This window comes from Tachypleus tridentatus, chromosome 12 (genome assembly GCF_004210375.1).
Source record: "Tachypleus tridentatus isolate NWPU-2018 chromosome 12, ASM421037v1, whole genome shotgun sequence".
Classification (NCBI taxonomy): domain Eukaryota; kingdom Metazoa; phylum Arthropoda; class Merostomata; order Xiphosura; family Limulidae; genus Tachypleus; species Tachypleus tridentatus.
The window spans coordinates 26,685,296-26,697,492 of NC_134836.1; the positions used below are offsets into that span (position 1 = coordinate 26,685,296).

The window sequence follows — 12,197 nt, forward strand, 5'->3', positions numbered from 1 at the left end:
TGACCAGTTTTAAAAGAGTAATAGATTTAAAATAAAATGAAACCATAATATAACCATGTATTATTATGTTGTTAATCTTAAAAGAAGTAAATAAAACATGACGGATTACTTTAGAAAACGTGACGATTATTTTGTGTACGTGTTTTTATGCCAACTTTTCACTATTACAGCTTCATCGGGGCCAAAAAACAACAAAAAACCTTCCATCTAATATTAGACTTTTTGTATAATCCTAAGATCAACTAGCAAGGGGCTCGTATTGACCAAGTAGTTAGGGTTGTTGAATCCGTGTTCTCCCCCCCCCCCAAATATGTTCGTCCTTTCATCCGTGGGTCCTTATAATAGGACGGTCAATCCCACTATTAAATGATAAAAAAATAGGTCAAGAGTTTGATACCTTCCTTTTCTTATTTCAATAAGCAAGTATTTTGTTTGAATTGCTCGAAGTCGTGATGGTGAAACGTTATTGGCGGAGATATTAAATCATGGTTTCTGGAGTACAAGATCGCGTTGTGTTTTTTAACAATGAATAAAACTGTATAGTTTATACTACAAAGTGTAAACTCTCATTTATATTTTTCCACTTTAATTGCTAGTATAAAAAGAAGATAGCTCATGTTGAAACTAAATAAATAAAACTAGATTTGAGGCTTTTCTAAAGCTGTATTTTTCCTTTAATTGGTTTCTTCTGGTAATTCATCTTTACGCCGATTGATGAAAGATGTATCTGAAAGAGATATAAAATAAAACAAATTATAATGTTTCCAAATGTGCAGAATACTTTTACAAAATTTTGTAGTTCAAAGAAAAGTAGTGTTATTAAATGCACAAAAGTAAAAATCTGAAGGAAAACCTCAGTATAACTTGCTTTATATGTAATTTTCAACTTCATGGTAATACAATGCATGCATTGGGTTAAGTTAACAGTAAATAAAGAAACCACCTCTATAGTCATAAATTAGCCACATAACAGTTGGTATTATCAATTATCTAGACAATAATGAACTGAAGTCACCAAGCCTATTCAGTCAGTTCATCTTCCCAATTCACCAAATTAGATATTATTAAATAGAAATGTTTTACTTAAAAATTAAATGACTGAAGGAATTCATTTTATACTACAGGCATGTTAGCTCATGTGAATATATATGTATGATGCAATATTTTATGGTTCACAGCAGTAGTGAGAACAAATGAAAACATTCTTCAATATTTTTTGCAACAACTTGGTTGATCATTAACAATTCCTTGTAGTCATTTAATGTTATTAGTACCTTTGTAAAATTACACAAAATATTTTGCGAAGTTATTTTTTAAAAACTCTTAATATATCCCTGATTGTTATTTCTCCAGTGCCAATATTTGTTTGAAACTTGTTTCATTTTTGTTGGAGTTCGTTAAAGGTTGGCATTCTATATTTAGGTTCATGAGTATTTGTGGGTACGATATTAAATACAACACAAAGTATAAATTTTTGTTTGTGAATACAAAAATATAATTATTTGAGTCCTTTTATTTCACAAGATTACTGTTGTTCATCAGATTGATTTCGGGGCAATGACTTGTTGAAGACAAAAGCTAGATCTGAAAAGGTATTTTTACATACGTTGATTTAAAATCCGAAAAGGACAAATTAAGAGAAATGTGGCAAAAAAAGAAACATCCGTAGTTTCCGTAATTTTTATTAGTCTGTCTGTACGTCTCTCGCACATAATATATTTATATATTTCTACTTTGATGATCTTAATAAAAAGTTTTAAGCCAATGGTATGGAGCAACAGGAGCCTATTGGAACAACAGAATTCCAATTATCAACTCCACGAACGAAAAGGCTTCTTCTGTACTATAGACAACAATACCAAAGTTAGTTCGTCGAAATTGAATTGAACTGTAGCGGTAGCCAGGATGTTTTAGGTGTTAGAAGCTCTGTAAAAATTCTTGGTCATTGGTCAGTTTACAGACAATGTTATGCGAAGTACAACATTTTAGACTACATATGCCACGTTCTAAAGCAACGTTTCTCAATCGGTGTGTCATGACACTGACCAACTATTCTTACTTTTCATGAGTAATTCTATCTAACTTTATTTTATTGGTTAGACACGTTAAAGTCTTGTTTTCAAAAATAAGGAAAAATTTTCAAATCTCTTCGAATGGCCTCAAGCACTATAGAGCCTCTAATAATGCGTCTATGAGTAGTGAAGGAAGTCCACATATCCTAATAATTATAATGAATAATGCATGCATTATCTAAATGTTTCAAAAAAATGCATTGCTATATATTTTGGTGTGCCTTAATATTTTAAGCTATATGTAGTGTCTCGTTGATCCAAAAAGGTTTTAGAATCACTGTTCTAAAGTATTAATTTCTCAAATTTACGCAGCGATTGTCCGAGAACCCCCCTCAGAGAGCGAGTAAAGAAAAAAGTGCCTAGAATAATACTTGATGGAATAAACCAAACAAAACTCTGATATTGCAAGTCGGGTGCTATTGGAATGTTATCCTACTGAAGGTGTGCAGCTCTACAGAGTTGATATTATCTGAACAAATGTGAAATTTCGTTCTATGTTACACAATCTGCAGATTCTACAGAAGATGTAACAGCGGTATATCTGTTGACTTCCGACGCTAGAAAACGGGTTTTGATTCCCGTGAGGGCATAGCACAAATACCCCTTTGTGTAGCTTTGTGCTTAACTTCAAACAGGCAAACAGACACCAAGATGGAAATAAAGAAAGTGTATTCCATGTAAAAGGATATAAAAGTTTGTTAATGCTTATAAAGTTATGTTTTTCAAAGTGGTAATGTGAATTATTTTCAATAAAGATGTTTTTCTATAGCCCACCGTGGTGGGCAGAACAAAATAAGCCATTGCGTAGCTTTTTACTGAATTCCAAATAATCAATGAATCAGTGTTTTTCTGTAAAGTCTTATTTTCTGCCCATGTAATTGCACACGTTGTTATAATTATTAATCATAAAACCAGGTAAGAAATGTGTTTTCTTTTATATTGATAGACTGGTAAAAAAATTCAATTGGACAAATATGGATTAATTTTTAAAATAAGAAATACACAGAATGATCCACAAATGTTATCATTCTATACTTATTTAGATTTTATTGACAATATACGCAAGTGTCTGCTTTCCTTTTTTTTGAAGATCATTACAAAAGGTATTTTGTATTAAAAGAAGCTGCCCGGCATGGCCTAGCGCGTAAGGTGTGCGACTCGTAATCTGAGGGTCGCGGGTTCGCGCTCGAGTCGCGCTAAACATGCTCGCCCTCCCAGCCGTGGGGGCGTTATAATGTGACGGTCAATCCCACTATTCGTTGGTAAAAGAGTAGCCCAAGAGTTGGCGGTGGGTGGTGATGACTAGCTGCCTTCCCTCTAGTCTTACACTGCTAAATTAGGGACGGCTAGCACAGATAGCCCTCGAGTAGCTTTGTGCGAAATTCCAAAACAAACAAACAAATTAAAAGAAGCGTTACTAAAACTACCTGCCACCTTATCTAATTTTGAGCTACTGACCAGAGGTAAGACAAGCAGTCAAGGTCACCTTACCATCCATGCTAAGAAATTGACTGTCGCTTTTTTATAACTATAAATCTTCAAAGGTGTGCCACTAAAAACTTTGTTTTAAATATTTTTGATCGCACTTTTGGTCTAATATAAGACGGACAAGTCAATTTTAGGCATTTCAACTCAAAGCTACCTTTCTCAAAGTGACTCAAGTCACTTGAACATTGACCCTATGAATATTTCATTTCTAGTAGATAGGATATTGGTATAGATAGTACCTTATATACATGGACTAAATGGTCAGCTCAGAGACTTTTAAAGGTCAAATATAAGTCTCCATTGTACCAAAAGTGAATAACGAAATCGACTGTTCTGATTATGTCATTCCTATACTTGAAGGTGCATATCGCGACTCGAGTTTCGGGCCTACTCAGCCCGGAACGCGACTCACTAAACACCCCCTGGATCATTAAATTTGGAAAAAAAACTTGCTATACGTAGGTTTGGTGTTATTTTTGTCACGTTATTGTGCGAGAAGAATAAAATTAGTGTCGCAATAAATGTGTGAAGATAATTATAAAAAAGGAAACATCTTGGAAAAGTTTGAAGTGATTCAAAGTAGTAAGTCATAAGCTCGTTAATGTTAACAATGTATTAATATTTGAAAATTCATAAAAAATTCCTTTTTTTTCCTCCATGGTAGAGCGATATGTCTGTGGACTTACAATGCTAGAAATGGGGTTTCGATACCCCTTGTAGGCAGAGTGCAGATAACCCATTCTGCAGACCTGTGCTTAAAAACAAAACAAAAAGTTGTGTTCTTTAACTTAGTGAATTTTTATCAATTTATATTTTATTTTCTTTTTTCAACATGCAAGTTCCAGATCTTTCACTGTCTACCTTTTCCGGTCTTGGGATACAGTTTGGGTTTTACATTTTTTCTTAATATAATAACTCATTTTCAAATTATCTGGTAAGAATTAATGACCTGATACAATAATTCTTACATTTCTGCTAGCATGTTAACTAGAAACTCTTTTATAAATTGTGTAATCTCTCTTTTTTTCCTTTGGGGTGAGTGGATTGTAGACTGGTGTGCTAGGTCTGAAATTTAGGATTCTTGATTCATGGTTTGAACTGTTGGGACTGTGGATGACTATGAAGAGTGACCGCTATTCGATGAAACAAGAGTTTTCCAAGGGTGGTGGATGCTGCCTGCCCTCTAATTTATCATTTCAGCATTAGAGCAGAAAGCAAAAATTCTGAAACAAACCTCCTTTGTAGAATTTCTAGTCACTTATACTGATATTTATACGTTAAGAAGAATAGCGGCTACCCGAAGTCACCAGCCCAAATTTTACCACCATTTGTTTGTTTTTATAGATAATATTCTGTAGAAATCAGTTAATGATAACAACCACAGCTTTGTTTGGAATTCAAGTTGAAATCTTTTTTCGCTACTAACAGTTGCAAACCAGTGTAGCATATGTATTATTAAAGGCAATGAAGAATGCCCTTAATGTAGTTTTCTTAGAAATAAACTGGTGAAAATGTCACTCTGAAAAAAAACAAACCAAAATGACATGCAAACTGAATGTAAGAAACACGCACCCAGTCTCTGTTGATTTAACAATGAGGTGGTGTTCCTGAGAGCGTGGTCGTGGGAAGTTTTGAACAATACTTGCTGGCAGCTGTGATGTCTAATGTTAACATTTGTACGGATAATTATTTCCTAGATACAAAGTTCCTTCAGTTTCTTACTGTTGTGTGACGTACCTGCCTTATTATTAATTATGGTATGATGATCCGTGTATATACATAACCATAAAATATTTAAGCCATAAACCAAAACACATTAACATGAAATTAAAAAAAATAAATTACGCTGCACTTTGTTTTCTTAAAAAGGGATCATAGGGTACAAGTTACAATGTGAGATTATAAAATGTATCCTAGGTTTTGGAAGTGACTGCGAAAGTAGGACCCACATTGTGGTGGGGATACACCGTCTATCAGTCTTAACCTCCAATTCGCTAGTTTTGAATAAGAAAATTAGAAATTAGGAGAGCGAAATGTGTGTGCTCAAGCCTACAACGTCCCACATCTATATCACCCTTTACTGCCTGCAGACAGTTGTGAGAAGGTGACTGCTCTCCCTAGTTATAATTATAAGAATGGTAATATATATAGATTCTCTGTGGTAAAACGTCCTTTCAGTAGAGTTTCAAGATCAAGGTTATAAATTAATGATTGGAAACCAAGCACAATACATAAATATCTTTGTTTTAAAACAACTGCTAATTGCGTCTCACTGTTAAGAATGTTTGAAGTTGGTTTCTGGTAATTGTTAGTGCTGAAGCTGAAAAATCGCAGAAGTAATACTTCATTTTAGGCAAGGCTGATACCTACATCCTGAATCAGATAGGCAAGGCTGATATCTACATCCTGAATCAGATAGGCAAGGCTGATACCTACATCCTGAATCAGATAGGCAAGGCTGATACCTACATCCTGAATCAGATAGGCAAGGCTGATACCTACATCCTGAATCAGATAGACAAGGCTGATACCTACATCCTGAATCAGATAGGCAAGGCTGATACCTACATCCTGAAACAGATAGACAAGGCTGATACCTACATCCTGAATCAGATAGGCAAGGCTGATACCTACATCCTGAATCAGATAGACAAGGCTGATACCTACATCATAAATCAGATAGGCAAGGCTGATACCTACATCCTGAATCAGATAGACAAGGCTGATACCTACATCCTGAATCAGATAGACAAGGCTGATACCTACATCATAAATCAGATAGGCAAGGCTGATACCTACATCCTGAATCAGATAGACAAGGCTGATACCTACATCCTGAATCAGATAGACAAGGCTGATACCTACATCCTGAATCAGATAGGCTAGGCTGATACCTACATCCTGAATCAGATAGACAAGGCTGATACCTACATCATAAATCAGATAGACAAGGCTGATACCTACATCCTGAATCAGATAGGCTAGGCTGATACCTACATCATAAATCAGATAGACAAGGCTGATACCTACATCCTGAATCAGATAGGCAAGGCTGATACCTACATCATAAATCAGATAGATAAGGCTGATACCTTCATCATAAATCAGATAGGCAAGGCTGATACCTACATCCTGAATCAGATAGACAAGGCTGATATCTACATTATAAATCAGATAGGCAAGGCTGATATCTACATCATAAATAGAATTTTTTTTTTTTTCCTTTTAGACATAACCTTAATAACCAATAGATTCTTCTAATAAGAGCCTTATCAATTAGCACAACAGTGAGGCTCAGTTTATTGTAGCGAATCGCCTTGTTACTGATTTGGATATTTTTGTTTACGTTTTTTTTTTTCATAGAAACTGCTACTAATTATGTAAATCAGGTATAATTATTTGTATCCAACAGTTTCATATTTAGGTAATAATGACCAGGGAAGAATCTGCAATAGAAATATAACTATTAAAAACGCACAAAATTCAACACATCTTTTGTCACAGAAGACTTAAACCTTTAAAGACATTCACCTATTAGGCCTATTAGACTTTCAGTATAAATTTAACATATCTTCTGTCATATGAGGGTTATACTCCTAAGGGCTTTCCACACATTAAACTTGATATAAAAATTGATTTCGTTAGTAAGGGGAGTGCTTTTAACCAGTACCAAAAGTATAGAATATATAGATCCTAAACACGTGTTTTTGGGTTGACTGTGCGGAGAATTTAATAACAAAAGTTTTTCCAATCGATGAAGGTGTGCATGCCTTCGAGATTCTATCTGTATCACGTTCAAGAATGCATTCACTTCGACACAATAATTGTAAAGATTTTCCTGCGTGACTTTACTCGAAATCGATGACAAAAATCGGAACATGTGTTTGCATGGAAACTGTATTATTAATATAATGCCTTTAACGTAAAGACTTCCAAATATTGATTAGAGTATACCTGCTTGTCTTGAGTGTATCACGGCTCAATAATTCTCAACAAAAGGTCACGATAATCACCACTGGTATCTGCTGCCACGTCGTCTGCAAGATTGCTTCCGTACTGAATCAAGTACAGTTCTTTGATGTCTTTTAAATCCACCTGGTAAACGTAACTAAAACTGAGATACACTTAGAAATGAAAAACGCATTCGATATAGAAATAAATTAAACACTCAAAATTCGTTATGCAATAAAGTATATATATATATAATTATTTCAGTACATAACTAAAGTATACAGAAAATTACTTAAGTATGCAAATAAAGTATATATATATAGAAAGAGAGCTATTTTGGTATATAAATAAGGTATATATAAAATAATCTGAGTATATCAGTATAGCATATGAACAAAGTTCGCCTAGTATGCAAATATCGTAAACATAAAGTATAAGAAAGAGACATAAATACTGAAATAAACATAAAAATGCAAGTGAATACATAATGATATACAATAAACATACAATTAGGACATTAAATTTATAAAATATAAAACTAAGTAAATACACGTCGTAAAAGTAGGGTTACATAGTGGACTTTACTACCCCTGGCACAACAGCTAGACTCACACCGCTAGAAAACAGGTTTTGATATCCATGGTGGGCAGAGCACTGATAGTCCATTGTGTAGCTGCGTGCTTAATTACAAATATTCTGGACTATACATAAATTTGAAAAAGAATCTAGAATGTTGCATAATAAAATATGTATCTGTTATTTTCTGTGCTTAACACATTATGTGAAAATAAAAGTTTTGGATAGGTTTCTTACCTCTGACCTGGACACTAGGATCCGGATGAGAGTCTTGTCATTGGTTCCTGACCCTTGCATACAGTTATATAGTTCTTCTGTGAAGTGCTTTGTTGTGTCCTCTACACAGGCCACTATTGGAATAGAGAAAGAAGTCAACTCGGGCAGGGTTTTCTACCAGAACTAAAATAATGAAGTAATTCTTGATGACGAGAAACCCACTTGAAATTAAAATGTATCTCAGAACGGCTGGTATGGATATTAACACTTTTACTAATAAAGCACAGAACAACGTTTTAACCTTGCTAGGTCATCTTCAGGTTAACAAAAAACAATAACCTGAAGATGACCTAGGAAGGTTGAAACGTTGTTCTCTGCTTTATTAGTAAAAGTGTTAATATCCATACTAGTCGTTCTGAGATACATTTTTAAAATAATGAAGGGCTATCTTAAAACTGCGTATATTTAAAGTGCATATGCTCGTAGGTAAAATGTAACCGTATTAACTACAAAAATCGTGTTTTTCTGCTATAGTATGTTTAAGAAAAACAAATGAATACAAAACATAAGTTTAGGCTAAAACCAAAGTTTAAATGTGGAAAGCTTATAAAGAATGGAAATAAATAGATCTAACATTTATGGTAAAAATTACATAAACTGTGGACATTTTCTACATTTCTCTTAGTTTAACCAATTTAGGTGTCAAATCAGATATATGTAGAAATAACATTTTATAACTATCTTTCATATCCTACAAGTCACTGCCTAGGAAACCTTTCGTACAATGCCAGAACTCGTTAATTGGGCTGAGATGAGAGACAACAGTTTAACTGAAATGATCTTTTTATACAATCTATAAAATTACTGAATAAAAACAAATGTGGATCTGAAGTAGACAAATTAAGAGAAGAGTAAAAAATATTCCTGCAGTTTACATGAATGTTAAGCCTATTAATTTAAACCTTTTACTCTTCTTTATTAAACGTTTCCTCTCCTAGTCACTTACTGTCGGTAAATTAACTAGTTGAATTAACTCCAAAGAGTTGGAACGGAGAAAAAATGTAAAAGTTTAGATAAACAATCGGATTTGTCTGTAAAGGATATTTTACTTGTTAAAAACAACACAAAAACACCCACTAGTAATAATGAAGAAAGTAATGACATAGTGATTGTTTTGTTAGATTCTACAAAAGTTAAAAAGTTTGATTCAACTAAAACTGGCCTATTCACAATAGAAGAAATGTCTTATCTTACGACTGGATAAAAATAGAAAGTGTTACCCATTGTTGCCAGAGCTGCGTCCAGGGGTCCGTTGAATTTTGTCTGGATGTCCTCAGCAAGATTCTTACCAGATATCCGCTCATAAGCTTTAAACAAGAGTTTTAACTGGGTGACATTCTGACCATTTAATAACTTAATAAGGACTTTTTCATCGAAACGTTCTTCATTTCTTCTTGCCTGTAAAACAACTTTTTTATCTATTCACGTGATTCACATTATTTGTCGTTGTATTCTATTGGTCCCCACTTGCCCTCTTTAGCCAGTAACAACATGTGATACACTTCTCCATTCAACTTTCATGTTTAAACAAACAAATCTTACCACTCATCTTCAAAGTGATTTGTGACTAAACAAACGTACTCTGATATACGTTTACTCTATGTATTCTTTCTTCCTTGTAAAGAAACGTATTCTTCAGTCTGTTTTCTGTTTACATTGTGTCTGCACACAAATATTTTATGTCTCTTGTTTCATATCCTATTTGTGTTTGTACACAAGTATGTTTTTGCATCTGTTTACTATTTTATTTGTGACTGTACACAAACATGTTCTGTTACCTATCTTTTATATGCTTTCAGTATGTTAACAAACATAACGTATTACTGTTTTTATATACTTTGTTAACAAACATATTCTGTCACCTGTTTTCTATTTACATTGAATATATTAACAAGCATATTATGCCACCTGTTTTTTACTTTAATTCTACAAATAAACATACTCTGACATGTGTATGCTCGCTATATTTCTTCATCCTATAAATATTTTAGTTTTAATTTGTTTTGCGGTTTCCCTTCTCTTTTATATGAACCTGACGATGATCGAAGAAAGTCGAAACGTTATTCGCTCCTCTACATAAATTTTTTCTCAACCCAAACCAGCCGCTTTTACATATATATTTGTTTCTTCTTTGTTTTCTGTCTTAAAGCGCATTATTTTGATATTTGTTGCGTTTGTATTCTATCTCTAAACGCTCTTCACTGGCACAGCAGTATCTCTGCGGACTTATAAAGCTAGAAACTAGGTTTTAATACCCACGGTGGGCAGAGTACAGATATATCCTTTCAAGTAGCTTTGTGCTTAATCACAAACAACAACTGTCTCTTAACAAGTTTAACTTATTCCGCTAACTATGTCTATCCGTTAAGAAATTATTCAGTTGTGCAACAAACTATTAAGTTTACTGTCGCTTTTTCTTATCATTTAACGACCATTCTCAGCATACAATAATTCCTATAGTTGTTTCGTATATCAGACCATTTCTCCTGCAAAGTATGCTAATAAATAAAATTTCTACAATTTTGTTTGGACAGGTTTGTAAGTCAATTATTTAGCTTTGATTTAATACATTATCGGATTTATTGAACTCATAAAGCTAGCATAACTCAGAATCGTTGTGATTGCTTTCATTATATTAACTTATTCACTTACATCGTAAATCTTTTGAGCATTCTTTTCCGCTGTTTCTTGGTGATCAGTAGTCGACTTATGTTGTGCACAAACCATCAGAGAACACAAGAGTTGTGCCAGATCGTTGTTCAGAATTTTTCGCAGATACGTTTCTAAATCATTCTTGTATTCTAATTTAAAAAGAGGAAACATAGACCGTTATCGATTAAAGTTCTAATCTATATAATAATGTGTACATGACATTAAATGATAATTTCTTTAGTTATCACCAAGTGACAGCACTATCGCGTCGTTTATTTTTGAATAGTTTATTTTCTTTACAGCGTAGCACTAAAATATTCTTAAAATTGAGTCTACATTTGAAAACTGTATTCAATTTTATTAGTCATGAGCCAATCACTCTGTCCGGTTTTTCATTTTGCTACCAACATTATGAACACCGCGTATACGTCACATTTTCTCGTTAAGTTTGACAATGATTGGGAACGGTAACTGTGTAAAATATTATTAAATGATTAAATTATTATGATCAAAATCTTAACACGAGAAAATAAAAGCACAGATAAAGAAATATATATAAACGTTTTTGGTAATATCACAACGTTAATGTTAATCGTAATCAGTTTAAGGTAATATTCAAAGTAATAAATGTAAAGATATTTATTTTATTGAGTAAAACTTAAAAAATATTATATACAAATACTTCATACATCAAACTAAATATAAGTAAAGTCGAACTGAGACACAAAAAGTTAGTATAAAGGTATACAAAATGCTATGTGTTGAAGAAACTTTGTAGAGTGGACGGCAACTGATTATTGTGGAGACACAAGTGTAGAAGGCGACGTTTCGAAAATCTTCCGCCTTTAGTCTTCAGGTTCTGAAACGTTTCTGGTAATATCACAACGTTAATTGTAATCAGTTTAAGGTAATATTCAAAGTATTAAATCTAAATATATTTATGTTACTGAGTAAAACTTAAAAAATATTATATACAAATACTTCATACACCAACCTGAAGACGAAAGGCAGAAGACTTTCGAAACGTCGTCCTCTACACTTGTGTCTTCACAACAGACAGTCGCCGTCCATTCTACAAAGTTTCATCATGAATACTCTGCCTAAACAATCTATCAAAGAATATCAAATAATGCTGTGTGTTATTGCTACTAAGAATAATGGGCTATCTGAACTGTGCTCACA

General features: G+C 33.4%; 1 protein-coding gene across 1 annotated transcript in view; it reads right to left on the minus strand.

The window, feature by feature from the left end:
* Positions 1-554: 554 nt before the first annotated feature.
* LOC143235599 (annexin-B12-like) overlaps positions 555-12,197 on the minus strand; it is a 51,426-nt gene continuing 39,783 nt past the window's right edge. The window contains exons 8-12 of the mRNA XM_076473836.1: positions 11,016-11,164; positions 9,584-9,761; positions 8,325-8,437; positions 7,515-7,655; positions 555-727 (exon numbers count right to left, since the gene is read on the minus strand). Coding sequence (XP_076329951.1) covers positions 7,533-7,655; positions 8,325-8,437; positions 9,584-9,761; positions 11,016-11,164 — 563 coding nt within the window. The 3' untranslated portion in view covers positions 555-727; positions 7,515-7,532. The remainder of the gene's footprint in view (positions 728-7,514; positions 7,656-8,324; positions 8,438-9,583; positions 9,762-11,015; positions 11,165-12,197) is intronic.